The sequence below is a fragment of the Panulirus ornatus genome, chromosome 9 (assembly GCF_036320965.1).
Source record: "Panulirus ornatus isolate Po-2019 chromosome 9, ASM3632096v1, whole genome shotgun sequence".
Lineage (NCBI taxonomy): Eukaryota > Metazoa > Arthropoda > Malacostraca > Decapoda > Palinuridae > Panulirus > Panulirus ornatus.
Window position 1 is genome coordinate 48,313,960 of NC_092232.1, and position 17,797 is coordinate 48,331,756.

General features: G+C 37.1%; 1 protein-coding gene and 1 pseudogene across 1 annotated transcript in view; one reads left to right on the forward strand and one right to left on the reverse strand.

The window, feature by feature from the left end:
• Positions 1-3,914: 3,914 nt before the first annotated feature.
• Positions 3,915-17,797, reverse strand: part of LOC139750397 (mitoferrin-1-like) — a 29,276-nt gene continuing 15,393 nt past the window's right edge. The window contains exons 3-4 of the mRNA XM_071665142.1: positions 17,534-17,590; positions 3,915-12,245 (exon numbers count right to left, since the gene is read on the reverse strand). Coding sequence (XP_071521243.1) covers positions 11,503-12,245; positions 17,534-17,590 — 800 coding nt within the window. The 3' untranslated portion in view covers positions 3,915-11,502. The remainder of the gene's footprint in view (positions 12,246-17,533; positions 17,591-17,797) is intronic.
• LOC139750066 (THO complex subunit 3-like) lies at positions 5,356-7,615 on the forward strand (annotated as a pseudogene).

The window sequence follows — 17,797 nt, forward strand, 5'->3', positions numbered from 1 at the left end:
AGAGGATGTGTGGATCAGGTGTTTGCTTTGAAGAATGTATGTGAGAAATACTTAGAAAAGCAAATGGATTTGTATGTAGCATTTATGGATCTGGAGAAGGCGTATGATAGAGTTGATAGAGATGCTCTGTGGAAGGTATTAAGAATATATGGTGTGGGAGGCGAGTTGTTAGAAGCAGTGAAAAGTTTTTATCGAGGATGTAAGGCATGTGTGCGTGTAGGAAGAGAGGAAAGTGATTGGTTCTCAGTGAATGTAGGTTTGCGGCAGGGGTGTGTGATGTCTCCATGGTTGTTTAATTTGTTTATGGATGGGGTTGTTAGGGAGGTAAATGCAAGAGTCCTGGAAAGAGGGGCAAGTATGAAGTCTGTTGGGGATGAGAGAGCTTGGGAAGTGAGTCAGTTGTTGTTCGCTGATGATACAGCGCTGGTGGCTGATTCATGTGAGAAACTGCAGAAGCTGGTGACTGAGTTTGGTAAAGTGTGTGGAAGAAGAAAGTTAAGAGTAAATGTGAATAAGAGCAAGGTTATTAGGTACAGTAGGGTTGAGGGTCAAGTCAATTGGGAGGTGAGTTTGAATGGAGAAAAACTGGAGGAAGTGAAGTGTTTTAGATATCTGGGAGTGGATCTGTCAGCGGATGGAACCATGGAAGCGGAAGTGGATCATAGGGTGGGGGAGGGGGCGAAAATTTTGGGAGCCTTGAAAAATGTGTGGAAGTCGAGAACATTATCTCGGAAAGCAAAAATGGGTATGTTTGAAGGAATAGTGGTTCCAACAATGTTGTATGGTTGCGAGGCGTGGGCTATGGATAGAGTCGTGCGCAGGAGGATGGATGTGCTGGAAATGAGATGTTTGAGGACAATGTGTGGTGTGAGGTGGTTTGATCGAGTAAGTAACGTAAGGGTAAGAGAGATGTGTGGAAATAAAAAGAGCGTGGTTGAGAGAGCAGAAGAGGGTGTTTTGAAATGGTTTGGGCACATGGAGAGAATGAGTGAGGAAAGATTGACCAAGAGGATATATGTGTCGGAGGTGGAGGGAACGAGGAGAAGAGGGAGACCAAATTGGAGGTGGAAAGATGGAGTGAAAAAGATTTTGTGTGATCGGGGCCTGAACATGCAGGAGGGTGAAAGGAGGGCAAGGAATAGAGTGAATTGGAGCGATGTGGTATACAGGGGTTGACGTGCTGTCAGTGGATTGAATCAAGGCATGTGAAGCGTCTGGGGTAAACCATGGAAAGCTGTGTAGGTATGTATATTTGCGTGTGTGGACGTGTGTATGTACGTGTGTATGGGGGTTGGGCCATTTCTTTCGTCTGTTTCCTCGCGCTACCTCGCAAACGCGGGAGACAGCGACAAAGTATAAAAAAAAAAAAAAAAAAAAAAAAAAAAAAAAAAAAAAATACATATAATATAATATATATATATATATATATATATATATATATATATATATATATATATATAACGATTTAAAATCTCCTTTACATCTCTTTCTGGCTTGTGTCCCTTGAGATTCTAAACTACACTTGACTGTTCCCTAATTACGGTTACACTGTTCATACTGACCCCATTCACTCTCCATCCTGACCATTCTTCATATGGGAAGACGGGGGAAATTAGCCACTTTTGCAAATTCCTTTTAAAAACTGGAAAACGTATATTACCCGCATGGATAACAACTGAATGAAAAACTGTGCGAGGTCAAGATACTGATCCATGTATTACAACTTGGTACCAATGACTGTGGTGGGTTTGGAGATTGAGACTTAATGGGGGAATTGGGGAAATCCTAGGGTGACGTGGACTAACAGTTCAGGAAAATTGGGACAACTATTTCAACAAAATGAACAATATGACCTGTCCCTTACATTTCAGGGCGAAGATAATATGTCGTCCTTGATTAAGGCAATCAGTTGACCATTACCGTCTCAGCTAACGTCAGACTATGCAGATGGATGTCACAGGTGAAGAAGACTCTAGCATGGAGACAATTAGAGCAAAGGAAGAAAAAGGGGACTAACTGGGATCGGGTGGTGGATTCAGCAGACATACTCAGCTCGGGTTTCTGTTAAAATGGTTGACATTAAAGTCAGAGGTGTCAGCACTCGCTACCTAAAAGAGGAAGAGGTCCAACACTATCGAGAAAAATGTTATTGACCCTGTGTGAAGGAAGGAAAACCTAATAAAAGTGCCTGAATATCACGCTAAATCATGGCCCATTAAAAATAGAAGAGTGGTTATTCTTAGATCTAACGATTCGATTGGTGATTAGCCTCTTTGCTATATGGTTCTGGAACGTAAGAACAAGGAGCTCCATATGACGAACCTCAAAAGTAATTGTTGAAGCCAGAGGCAAGCTAAGCCAGAAGTAGGACACTGATGGCTGAAGTGAGGTTGGGGCAGACCAGAGGCACGTTGTTGGTCAACGGCTGCCATATAGCTGGATGGACCTTTAGTTTTGGAGAACAGCCATGACGAAATATAAATGTGGCATCAATGTTTGTGTTGTTAGCACGTTGGTTTGATGGATAGCCGTAATAAACTGTTAGATATGGCCCAAGTGATGGGTGACTTGCCAGGGACAGTAGTTAGTTATTTCATCAAGCACAAAACTATTAGATATAGCCCTGATGTCTAGCCCTTTTCCCCTGCTGCTGTTCTTAAAACTAAAGACTTGGATGTAAATACGTCTATCCTTTTTATTGCCAGAAAAAAAATAAATATAACCAATACAATGATGCATTTGTTGAATTTTAGAAAAATTTAGCCTTGTCAAGATAATCTCACTTTTATGTGAGAGCCCTTTGTTGCATGTAACATTTTGAGGAAACACCTAAAAATCTGCATTCAGTTCAACATTGCAGCAATGATGGGTAACAACAATATTAGTGATCCTGTTATTTTAGAATCTCAGTATCTTCTTTTGGTGTGCTACATTCCTTTAGTTATGAGATGCAAATATGGTGGCCACAGATTTGGACTACCAGGTCCATACCTCGTCAGGAAACTGCATTCTTATGTGATGTCACAGGTTAAAGGCAGTACCAGAAGACATTCTTTCACATGTAGCAGCCACCCTTATTGTATCTACCATCATTCATTTTTTCATAAATTTGAATTTGTAAAGACAATCATTGAATTCCATACATCAAGGATGTTAGTTGCAAGTCATTAACTTCACACCATTTCTTACAAGCTGTCAGTTAGCTTCACTACAAAAATAATGATTTAAACATTTTCTAATTCAAGAGACTGTTAGGATACATCAAAGAAAGGACATATTTATGTCTCATAAGATGGAAATTGGTTTTGACATCCACAGCCTGTAATAAAACTCTACAGCGGGTATATAATGATCACCCGACCACCCCCCCCCAAAAAAAAAAGTATTAAGCTTATGCTGACTAGATGTCTGGTTTTATATTTAATTGCAAGATCAAATGAACACATTCTAGTCTGTCGTCTGAATTTGATAATAGAACAGCAGTCTCTGTAAAGGTCCCAGTACCTACATGATCCACATGTGCTGTCTATTTCTTCTATAATAAAATAATCATTGTTTTAACTCTCATCTAACTTCTGTGTGATCATTCCTAAATCTATTTATTTTTAACAAATGGACTTTAACATCAGTATTGCAGAATGATTTTCAACGTGTATTGCATTTGCACACTGATTTGATCCCTTTAACTCCAGAGAATGAAACATTTGTAGCAAATTGAATAACTGAGAAAGTATTACATTCATTTGATGTTCTGTAAGAATCACAATAACTTCTTCATATGAATCAACCAGTACTACTATCAATTTCATAAAGTTACACCAGGCAACGACCACTCCCATTATTTATTTTCTTCATATTCAAAACTTCTTGCATGTTAAAAGTCTTAAGCCTACGAGAAGGAAATCAAAACAAAATTTCTATAAAATGTAAATATATTTTTCCTTAAATAGTCTTCTGCACATCTGAGATTAACAACAATACTGGAAAAGGTTAAACCTCCCTGGGCTTGAAGCTTCTCCAAGGGTATTGAAGAATCTTGTGTAGATGCTGCCTTTGCCTTGCTAGCTATGTTTGTAATGTTCTGCCTTGCTTCAATTGGATGCCATTGTGAAGATACACAATGCCTAAAACACCATTTCTATTACATATACATATATTGAGATTCCTTGAAAACATTCACTTAGTGCTGGTGCTTGTACTTTTATGTGGAATAATTCTGGTTCCAAAACTTTAAAAACAAGTAATATGAAAATTTTAGTCAAAGTTCCAGTAATGACAAATGAATTACTACATAAGACAGAAAAATATGTTCGCTGGAACTTGATAAAAAGTTAGTCACAGCTCAATCATCCATGAAGTGTAACTATCTCTGAATAATCAACTAAACAGAAATGAACCAAGTCTTCAAAAGTACAAAAAAATCATAAATCACCTCTATGTCCATTAGTATATATATATGAACTACTACCTCCAAGAGAAATATTTAATTAAGTTATATAAAAGACCCATTCTAGACAGCACATCTCTGATCCTCTCATTACCATGAGGCAGAAGGTTTAAAACTGACCACAGCTTGGCCGATGTTTGTATGAAGACTTTGAAAACCTTGTGAAGTCATCTCTGTACGCTTAAGAACAAATTAAGTTTCTTTTACCTATACAAATGCCTTTTGTATTATTGTGCCAACAAGCTAAGGACGGACAAACATACACATGGAAGTACGGACACATAAGCAAATTAATATACCTCCTTTTAAGAAGCCGAAGCTTAAAAAGAGATGTAGGGATATCCAACGACAAACTAAAACATTACAAGGCCAACAATGACACAAGACAGTATCCACACACAACAAAATTCATCTGAATGTAGCCTCAACACTGATCTACTGTTACAGTTAATGGTGGTGACGTTACCAAACTGCTGTAAGGCGACATTGTTCCAATTCATGTTCTTTTGCTGTATAAAGCCCCTTAGTTATACACTGACAATCATGAGCAGTGCACCTCTTGAGGTTTTCATCATGTACTTTTTAAAGACATTTGAAACTAACATACTAAATGTGCCATCTGCTGTAACTGTGTGGCATAAAGAAGTAATATATTTAGAATAAGTAATTTCAAGGTTTAAACATTATGTATAGGACTGGTATGTATATCTTATGTACAGCAAATCATAAATTTACATAATTAGCTGTGACGGAATTTAACTATTTTTCATACAACAACCGCAGGTGGTAGGAAGAAAATGGTTAGGTAGTAAGGAGTGAAATGATCTTCAATTACCTACTTATTTCCCTGTATTTGGGAGAAGTTTTATGTTTCTTAACAATTCTATAAATATGCATACAGGAAAATTATGAAAAAAGAATCCCCTGAGGACTGGCAAAATCAGGTGAGTCATGAGAGGAGGATGGAGTTATGTATACCAGTAAGGGGTTAAGTAGTTACGTGTAGCATTAAAGCACTGCAAAGTGAATCAAAAATGTAAAAATACAGCACAGTAAAGCTTTAATGATGCTGCATTTTTTAACACATTGAAAAAATATCTCAAAAGATAACAAAGTACATTATGGCAAAATATGAAAAATGGGACCACAGGGGCTGAAGCACATGACAGAGTGAGAGAGGGACAGGGTCCTAGGTACAATGAGGATTGTATGGAAAAAAAAAAGTCTGTGTGTTACAGTAAAGATGGGTATGTTTCAAGGTATAGCTGTCTCAATAGTGTTGCTTGGAGGTGAGTCTCAAGCCCAGAATGTCACAATGAAAAAAATAAAAATACTGGAAATGAAATGCCTTCGGACAACCTACGATGTGAAAAGGGTTACTGCATAAGAGAAGAAAGTTTTAAAAGGTGTAGTAGAATTCAGAGACTGACTGATAGAGTTGATGAGGCTAAGCTGAAATGGTGTGACATATCAAGAGGATATGAAGACTGACAGGCAATAGAATGAAATTACTAGAAGTAGATGGAGGAAGAGGGAGGGAAAGACCAAGATGGTAGAATGGAGTGAAGAAAACTTTAGGGTATGGAGGCCTTATCATTCAAGGGTGTGAAAGGCATGCATGGGATAGAATGAATCGAATAGACATGGCATACAGGGGGAAACTTGCTCAGTGGGTTAAACTAACACATATGAAGTTATCAATGTGAAACCATAAACTAATCTGTGGGCCTTAGCTGTGGATAGCAGGCTTTGGTTTCAGTACATTACCCACGACAGCTAGAGAGTGATGTTTGCAAATGAGGCCACTATTCCTGGGAGAAATAAAAATTGACATTATATTGCCACCTTTGAGGCAAGTCCACAACAAGGGTGTCAGGCATGACCCTAGCACCAACAGGATGGTCTGTCTGTGACATTGTTAACCACATATATCAATCACTAGCTAAAGCACATGCATAAAAAATAAAACAGGTAGGCATTTTGTGACAACGCTGAACAACTGATACAAGGTCCCAATATTGACTCATAGTAGGAGTGCATGTGAAAGGCTCTCATGAAGTTATTTCTTGAGTCGCAGGTGGACTGTCACTTATGTTACAAAAGCATGGCCAATTTTCCTCAAAAGAAAAGAAACTTACTTTTGCAAGACAGCCCTTCTACTAAAATCAATGCAAACTTTTTGGTAGTTAATGACATATAACAACTTCTGCACATCATACATGTTGGTGAAATACTACAGTAGAGTACCACTTCATAAAACTTCAAGTTACCCAGAATAAAGGACGTGGTCACAGCCCTTGACTTCAGTCCAAATGGGAAGCAGTTGGTATCGTCATCACTTGATCACTGTCATGATATGGTATTTTTGTCAACAGATTTATGCTTATAGGCCATACAGATGCAGTCAATGATGTTCACTTCTCTCTAAATGGGAATCTCATGGCATCAGTTTTCTATGATAGACTCTGAATTCCCAACATTAAAAGGTGATCCAACTGAATTTTGTGCACACAATGCATACGTTTGATCAGTGCATTTTTCGCCAGATGGTCAGCAATTGGACTAAGTCCAATGATAAGACAATCAAGTTCTGGACTGTACACAGACACAAATTTGTCTGTTCCCTACCTACACATAGCAACTGGGTACAATGTGAGAGCTTTCTTGTTTCTTGTGCAGATGACAAAAGTCAAACTTCAAGATCTACAGACAGCAAGCACAATACACACCTTCCTAGAACTGAATGGCTCATCAAACCCATGCGGCTTTCCACCCATCAGGCACCTGTATTGTTGCAGCTAAAACAGATAGTTCTGTCAAGATATATGACATCTGAACACTAAAGTTACTGCAACATTATGATGCTCATTCTGGTCCTGTCAACCACCTCTCCTTTCACCCTTCAGGCCACATATTAATAACATGCTCAGATGGAACTCTAAGCAACTAAACTTAATGGAGGGAAAACCTATATATACCCTACATGGACACCAATGGGTAGTTACATGTTGTGGATTTGCATTCACTGACGAATACTTCGCATCGGGAGGTAGAAACAAACAGATGATGTACTGGAAGACAAATTTCAAGCGAGTGGAGTCACGTGCTGGGTTGGAGGTAACAGAGGATGCCAGTCATATCCTTGAAATTTTACAGGTGACTCTGTGAAGGATATATGAGCTAATGAACATTGATTTACAAAAGATATTCGTTTGGATTTCCATTCTCTCACCAGCACTTTAGTGGTTGTTGTACTCCTCTGACCCAGGTAACTGTCTTGTTCTCTCTGCCTCAACCACACCTGGACTACTGGCAATTTGTCTACAAACATCCTCTCCTTGCCATACATAACACCTGAAAACACTTAACTCACACAGCTCATTCTTTGTAACTCTAGATTTTCCTGCGATGAGCATTATGTGCCAGCCGAGCCTTTTGGCAAAATGGTAGGAGCAGTAGGTAGAAGTTGTAGGTAGGAACATTCAGGCAGGGGCAGTAGGTAGAAACATTAGGTAGACGTAGTTGGTAGGAGCGTTAGGTAGTATTAGTTGGTAGGAACACTAGGTAGGAGCTTCCACAAACACTGTGCTGGAGTTGCCCTCTGCCAGTGGCCTGATGAGGGTGAGGCACTAAAGGCTAAGAATCAGCATTGGAGTTCTCTAGTTTTGGAGAGACTATTGCCATGGCCAAACCCTTGAGGGAGTTCCATTTGAAACATGCATCAGAGATAGAGATAGATACATCTTCTTCAGGGGATTAAGAGAAAAGAGCATGTAATACTAGTCAAAGTTTCACTCATAAAAAAAAATGCAAACAAGCTTTGATGAGTGATGTAAATTCCTTACCAGTGTTTAGAAAACAAGTACACATTATGCATCTTACATGGAGTTACAAAAATTAAATTTTCTTGTATTGTTAAGTGCTAATAACCTTTTCTACTCAAACCTGCACTATATACAGGTGTTCTTTTCTATACAGCATTCAATATTTATTTGGTATGCCACTTCCAATATTAGGCAGACAGCAAAAGCATAACCTTCCAAAACTATTGCAGTGACTGCATTTCTTCATATATCTGAAGTGTCACAGTACTATGGGCAAAGCTCAAAACTATTAACAAAGAATTCTTCATACTTGTTTATCTATCTACACTGGAGTTGCAAAAGCCTTCTGCTCATATCAGATCCTCCTAAAAGACAGAGAGACTACACTGAAAATGCAACTCAACTCATATTAGATCCTCCTAAATAGAGTGAGTGAGTGAGAGTCAGAATCATGGGAAAGATATTCTGAAGATATATGAATTGGGGCAGTATTCACTGTCACAAAACACTTAAAACTGCACTGCAAAGGATACACAGTAAGTTGTGAAAACAACTGGTTTGTGATGACAGACACAAGTAATCTTTGACATTGGTGAGATGTGCATATCTGTTACACTAAATACTGCATACAACTTATACACCATGAATTATGGTTTACTCAGGATACTTAAATTTTGAGTTTGTGGTTTACATTATAAAAAAAAAAATAGTTAATACCATTCTGCAAGTATATAAATTCATAGCAAAACCAATGACTGAAATGTAACTACTGTGATTTGAAGAGCTATAACTAATACAAGGACAACTTACATTATCAATACAGTATGTATACATATATATGCAGCATATACACCATGAGGCCAGTCATTAATGGCAACCTAGTACAAAAGATGTCCTATACTGCAGTTATCAAAATGAGCAGAGACAGCAGTCTGATGAATGTGTGTTGGGAAGCCTTCCATTACATGGTGGTAATTAATGATTAGTTATCAATTATTAACCCCCTGTGCTTGACTACCATATACCTACCAATCCCATGTGCCATTACAATTACCACAAAGCATATCTGACTGTGGGGACACTTGCTCTTGAGAAGACATAAATGCCTGTCAAAATAATTATCCCTAAGTAGAAATATTCTATGCACTCAGCCAATTTTTGTCAACAAATGAAGGGGTCTCCACTCAGTTATAATACTACCACCAAAGCGTGAGGACATATTCTTTAAATACTGTGATAAAACTTAATCTGCAGAAACACACTCAGTTCCAACATGACAATTTATGCTCTGAGATGCAGTGTCATGTCAATCTTGATAATGATATTGTAACTAACAAAGGAATCCTAAAATGAAAATGTGCAATCATGGGAAATCAGTAACCCTCAATAAATGCTGACTATTTTGTACTTGAAGAATGCGGGCTGGTGTTCTCAACTTACTATGATATATTTCCTTATTAACACTTATTTGTTATACACACAATGAAGGAAATATGAGAAACTAATGAATATAAGTGTTATCATAAGAATGGACAATCCTACAGTGATAGTGTGTACATAGCATCAATGAATCAAGCTCAGGGGGTTAAGCAACATGGATTATCTTCCTAAGAAGATTACACTATTATTCAAAGTGATTTTGTACAAGCTAAATCGTGAGATCTTTGCTGTACATAACCACTTTAATCAAGCACACAATTATAATCTATGGATTCATTTACATGCTGGTGCTAGCCATAGGTAATCATTACATTCAAATTGTGTTAAGAACAAATTACATTACAAAATAATAACTGACAAGCTAGAAGGCAAATCCTTGTTCTAACAGCAGGGTTCATACACTTGAAGAAAGGTCAAAATTCAGCTGTTTTCAAGGCTTTTTTTTTTTTTTTTGCCCAGAGACCATTTTTCAGACCCATTTTGCAATTCTGCAACATAACTTATTTCTACATAAGTATAATTTTACAATGAACACTAATTGTCAAATGCAAATAATCATTTAAAAAAGCCTCAAAGGCAAAAAGATGGAGTTTACATGAACATCCATCTTCTGAACTATTTGTTCAGGCACTAAGGTCAAAATTAAAACCAAATACTTTCAAGGCCATTTCTAGCCTTTTCAGACCTGAACAGTCAATTATGCAAAAACTCTGATTTATAAGACTTTCGCAGACTCATACAAACCCTAGAACAGAAATAGTGAAATCAAAACACTAAGGAAAAGACATAATTACCTTTCCAAAATGAAACTCATTTGCCCAAAGAAAATAATATTACTCAGCTCTACAGATGGTGGAGCTATTTCTATTGTGAACGCTTCAGGTTTCTACAAATAAAAAGCTGTAACATTAAAGAGTGTTAATAAAAACCCTCTCCTTACCTAGCAGACTTAAATCTTGTGCTATGTTTTCATCTGTTTTCAAATAAAGACATGCATGTGAAGTTTAATTCTAGTTCAACATCCACCTTGGACATTCAAACCAAATGAGGATTAACCCTTTCTTAGTATTGTAGTAACTATTCTTATATATATATATATAGATATATAAAATCATAGCTGACAATGAGGACAATGATATTAAATCATAAAAATTAAACATATCACATATAATGGGGTAAGTGAGGCAACATGTTTCTCGAGACCCAATTCATGAAATAAACAAGTTTCCACTACAAATTAGTTTTGGAAATAACCATTATTGATTCAACAAAAGACAACCTGCTCCTTTATAGATATCACATGAATAAAGCACCTCCATGAAACATCCTACAGTTGCTGCCCACAAACATACAGTTTTATAAAAATATTTACATTCTGGAAACTTCTATGAAATCCTGATTATAAATTAGGTAGACAGGATCACAACTAGTTTCAGTAACTTGTAACATTTCCATCCACTCTATTACAACACACTTCTCACCCTTCACATCTTTTCCAATTCATGCCATAACACTACAGTTGATCTGTGAAAAAATTTATTTGTTTCTCGTTTCCATGCTAGGATACTGACTAGACTGCATTCAAACACGGTATCTTTTAAGCAACTGCATCATAATTTACTATATTCTGGATGTATACCCATATCATGTAACATTTTGTAGGGAGACTGTACTCCTGGTGAGTACCAAAAACTTTACATACATCTCCCGGCCTGTGTATATTTAAACTGAAGGCACAATCTGTACACCCACCAGAAATTCATTCTTTAATTTCCTATCTTTACTCCATTGCTACTTTCTCAACCAGCTCTCATCTGCTGCTGCACAATTTGCAGTCAAAGAAGGCATGTGAAGGGTCCGTAATCGTTCAACAGTTTTATTTGTTGTTGCACCAAGAGTTAGACGCTTTTCTTGAAACATAACTTTCCCTTCACTGTCACTATTACTTTTACTTGAAGATTCTCCATCATTCATACTGTTTCTAATTACACCATCATTAATCAAATCACTATCCCAATGAGGTGGCGGGCTGTCACTTGTGTTTTGCTGGAGCAGTTGGTGTTTAAACAGTTCATATATACTCCAAGAGATTGCAGTACCTGGCATCTGGTACAGAACACGTGCTTGTATTCCTTTGAAGAAGCCTGTAAACCCATTCATAACATATATGCTCCTAAGAGCACCTAAAATCCCAACTACTTGAGACTGCTTTAAATGGACAAGGGCAGATGCTTCTTGAGTGTTGAGCAGGGTTTTACACATATCTAATGGTGTTGTGCATGCTGCTGCCACTGCCCCTGCTGCTGCTCCTGCCACTACATGAGCTTTGGGATTATATGCTCTCTCAGGATTCAATAAACCCTGAATCTTTTCATATGTTACAATATGTATGGCATGAAAGGGGAGGTTCATAGCCATCTGTGTTGTAAAGGAACGATAGAATGCTGACAAGCCCTCGCTCTGGTAAAGCTTTCGTAAGCAATCAAAGCAAGAGCTATATGGGCTGTTGTACATCTGCATCCTTTGCTTGATGACTGAAAAGAAAATGACATGAAAATTTCACTTCTATTATCCAAGGATTTCAAAATAATTCCATATAATACATTCATAACCGATAGGATTTGAGGAAGTCAGTCTTGTAACAATCAGACCTCCATCACAGTGAAAGAAATTATGAATCTCAAAAAGCCCCTCCCCATTACAGTTGAATATCACAATACTTATGAAGTCATATGCCACCATGAGAATATTTTTCTATCGCACAAAATCAGAGAGAAAATTAACAAAATGAACACTCAAAAAGATACAACAGATCAAGTCATTTCTTAGCAGTAAGAGCATATAATACTTGTTATTATACATCAACATGCTTTGTTTGAAAAGTGAGCAGCAAAGGATTAAGTATGAAATTTTGCATTATAGTTTTTGCATATCAGAATACTCTACACATATTTAATTCATTTTCTATCTACACTGGATGGATCAAGTGTATACCAACTCTTAGTATACTAATGCTCATTATGAACCTGTTCAACATGCTCAAATGAATAAGCTCTCCCATATGATTAAGTGCTTCTCAATATCTTACTGACCATACTTTACCAATTTATCAAATGACAAAAATGTCTATTCACATCTCCATATTCACACTCAAAATCATATATGAATGAAAATTCTAATTATCTTTAACAATGACTTCAAATAATACCATTTATATCCATACTCAATATGCTATAAATGAGATCACCATTATCATGAAAGAAAATATAAGCAAAGTAATCTGTACATGAAAATCACTGATTCAAAAAGGGCTATGATCAAGTTAACCCCTAAACTGTGGCTTTTGTCAAATGAAGCTTGATTAAGCTTGTATTTGAAGTGACTTTGTTCTACATACACCTAATTAAACACTTCATGTTTAATTTTCTCCATCCGTGACAATGCACACACTGTTCTCTATATACCTCATCGATCTAGTTCACTTATCCTATCCACACCTTACTATATGTTCAGGCCCAATGGGCTGAAAACCTTTTCGACTCTATCTTTCCATCCATAATACAGTAACCCCCTTCCCTTGTCCCATCCACTTCTGACATATACACCCTCTTAATCAACCTCTCCTTATCCCTATGTGTCCTAACCACTTCACTGAACATTCCTATCTGTACTCTTCTTATTACCTTTCTCTTACCCTTACAGTGCTTACTCGATCACCCCTCCTCACACCACATACTGTATAGCATTTCTAACACATTCATCCTCTTCCACTGTTTCTCATCTAGAGCACAAGCATCACATCTATACAAATCCACTGGTATTATGACACCATCAAACATTCCCATCTTTGTCCCCACAAATAAAGATTTCTGTTTCCACGCACCACTAACTTCAGCTTCCACAGTTCCTTTCGTTGTCATCTCTGCTCTTAGGTAAGTAAATCATATCTTTTCCTAAAATTCTCTCCAATAAAACTCACATTTCAATGAACGTGTCTCTCTCCACTAATAACCTAACAACCTTGTTATTACTCATATTTACTCTTACTTTATCTTCGCACTCTACCTAACTTGAATGACAGTGACATGTCATCAGCAAACAACTGACTTACTCCTAAATCCCCTAACCCCAAACAAGCTGCATACCTAATGCTCTTTCAAAAACCCTTACATTCACCTCCCTCACCACCCAATCCATGATCAAATCAAATAGCCAAGGTCACATCACACCCCAACTGTACACGCAACTTAACATCTACCCACACAAACTCCTCTCTTCCTTCTCACACACACTAATCTCTTGATAAAAACACTACTGCTTCTAGCAACTTTTCTCCCACTCCATATATTCATAACACTCTCCACAGATCATCCCTATCAATCCGATCTTACACTTTCTCCAGACCCACAAATGCCACATCCAAGTTCTGTTCCTCTGAATACTTCGCACACACATTATCCAAAGAAAACACCTGATCCACACATCAACTACAACTCATAAATCCACAATGTTTCTCCCCTGTCTGAAGCTTTGTGTTAAGATGCACTCAACAAAATTATACCTCTGTCATTTGAGCATTCATTTTTGCCCCCTTACATTCACACAATGGCATTATACAGGCACTCTGCCAATCCTGAGGCACCTTACCATTAGCCACACATGCACTAAAAATCATAAACACAACAACACAATCACCCCCTCTCAAGATTTTTCACCTTCAATCACATCCTCTCTTGCTGCTTATCCGTACTTCATCTTATGTAAGGCCTTCACCATCTCTTCCCTTTTCAACAATCCACTTGCTGTGAATATGTCACTGCATACTTCCACATCCAAAATATCCAGATCTGCCACACTATCACCTGTAACATTCAACAATCCTTTGCCTCATTTCTGTCTGCGACACTTTCCCTATTTGCTCTCTTTTTTTCCTTACACTTTTAACTTCCTACAACATTTTCTTATTCTTTCTGAAGTTTGCCGATACTCTCTCATACCAACTCTCATTTCAGCTCCTGCAACTTCCTCTTGACCTCCAATTACTTTCACTTGTACATCTTCCCTGCAAGTATCACTCATACATCTCTCTTTTCTCTTTCGCTAGCAATCTAATTTCCACTTCCATCTAGACTAAACCCTTTCGCACCAGTCCATCTCCCTTCTGTACACCAAACTCTATTCTTGCATCTCTAAGCAGTGCTCCCTAAATACCTCATCCCTTACCCACTCCTCTACCTGCATTTAATTTCACCTTTTGCCATTCTACATTCAATCTCTCTAGGTATTATTTCAAACACACCTCTTTTCCAAGCTTAAATTTCTCAATGTATATTAAGCCCTACCATGTCACATGAGTATCCAACTATTACCATTAGTTTTTTCTAATACATCCTTTCAGTTCACTCAAACACAACCTCAACCAATGCCCAGTTTATCAAAACTGAAAAAAAGCATCCATTTATTTTTCCTTTCCCCCACCCCACAGTGATTTATCAAGTGATTCCTATCTGCATTACTACCATCTCTGTACACAAAACACTTACACTACATCTAATCCCAAACTGTTGCTCTGGATGAGGTTCCTACAGCAATAAGGAAACCAGCTAAGCCCAGCACTAAAGACCACAGGTAAAAGTGTTGTGATGTGTGTGCATCTACATGCCGATAAATTGTTTATAAAGTTTATAAATAATTATGAAGCATTCGATGGTGTATTCCATAACATTTCACTAGCTCAAATTTCAACAATCAATTGTATATGAACCAAAGCAGTGTACTGCAATAAATGCCCCTCTGTGCATACAATAAAGTCTCATCCCTCAGTAAAAGTGATGTGAAGTGCTGCGAAGAGATGCTGTAAAAGTGTGTGTGCTGTTGTATTTCAGGATAATCAGGCTCTTATTACATAAAATACCATGTTTGGTTAACCCTGTTACATGCATGCACATAGCCAGCAAATGGTCAATGCTTTAAATGATGACAAACTTGACGATGCCCCAGCACAGTTAGAATCTGATGGGAGCATCTATGTGCCTGAATCCATTTTGCAGGTTTCTGATTGCTTCACCTGGAGGTGCAGGGACATTGCATGGCAGACAAACTGCACCCTACATGACTAGCCTCATGCTGCCTCTTTTCCTAAGCCAGTAGCAACATGTACATCCATCTTTTCTGGCCCACACCATCACTGTCTCCCAGCCTACAGCACCCCTTGCAACTCCCTCTAATATACAAGACCACAACAAAAGGTAAATTTTTTTTATAATATTTAGTTTTATTGTACCTGAATAATACTACAAAGATTATAATTTTGTATACTTCAAGTAAATACTAATACACTAAAATAGGGATGAATTTCCTTTTTCCCTAAAATCTCTTACAGTCTCATACAGCAGGGTCATGTTATAGCAACAGAGGTGCCATGCTCAAATTCAATCAGTATTTTCAACAGGCTCACTTCTGGATGCATAGGCAGAGTGGTGATCAATTCAAGTGGGAAAAAGTATAGAAATATACATGAGGTAAATGAAGCATACATACTCTTTGAATGCTAGCAAAGGTCTGAGGCAGATGATAATGTGGCATGTGAGCAAAGGTATCCTGTGGCATGCCGCCTGTTGAGCTCGCATTATATCAAAATGGATAAAGTCCTAATAAAAAAATGAGAGTAATTTAGGTGCTAGCGCTATACTGAAATCATTATATTAAACTATGCTATACTGTGACCCTACTATATGTATGCCAGGAAAATTCAAAAACAACCACAATAAACCGAGACACTTATTATACTGACCAACAGAATTATGAAAAATGCCAAAAGGTTGTTAAATCAAATGTAACCTGTGGGTCATCTTTTAATACATTATAAAATTCACACACTTTCTTTTAACTCCTCTATCATTTGATGCCATTTTGAATTGTAAGGATTGCAAAATTATGTAATAAATGAAGTCACATTCCCCTGTATGTAACCTGACCGCACGATAGCTTGATGTAGACCGAGACCAAAATAAAGCAAGTATACCCGTTTCTAAAAACAAGTGTGATATGAAATGCGCATGGTGTAGCATTCAAGATCTTTGAATATTTTCATTTCTTGAATTATATTTAATGTCTTATTATTTGCCCAATGGCAAAAACTAAAATGGGTGAACAATATTGGAAAAATTTCTAAATATTCCATTTTTGTTACAAAACAGTTATTGTGTTTACCATATTTTTGTTGGTGAAAACACAAGCTGTTGTGCTAAATACTACATGAATGACTTCAAGGAATCAAAATATATATCTACTTTTTACTTTGCTCTGGTTTTACATGGAAGTGCAACCATATTTTATAGAACATGATTGGTTTCACATGAATAAATGAAATGGCTGCCAAAAAATGTTTCAGGGCAGTATGTGCATGAGAGGGAATACTGCTATTGAAATCATAATATAATGCAGTGTGCTATTATGCCATGCAATCTCTATGTATGAGTTATCACTTCTTTTCCTATCCATTAATAATAGAAATAATGTTCTTTCATCAATCAGGAAACTCTGATCTACATAAAATATCCTACAAATCCTCAGAAAATCTCCTTATAGCTTCACTAACAGAAATTCATATTTCAAAAGAAGAATTTTCATGAATTAATGCAAATGACATTACATCTATGGTAAAACAACACAGTAATTTTAAGCATATCTTTCAAGGAATAGTGTTGTGTTCAATACTTCAAGATCATAATACAATGAGCATAAGAAAAAGTCTACTTGGGAATTCCTGCTCTGAATGCATATAGAAATTATATGAAAAGGAAAAGAACATTATTCATACCATCTGCAGGGACCATAATAGCATCATGTAGAAGTGTTGCTCCACAGCCAGCACCAGCTAAAAAGACAATTCATAAGATATAAGTCAACTATAAAATATAAGTACAATAAAACCTCTATTACCCAAAATGCTTTGAGGAATCAGCTGTTTTGGATCAATTCTCCACTGCTTTGTTTTTCTTTAAGTATATCAAATGATCCATAAATAATATTCCAAAATATCTCACACAGAGGAAGTATTAATTTATGTAAGCAAATTAGCAAA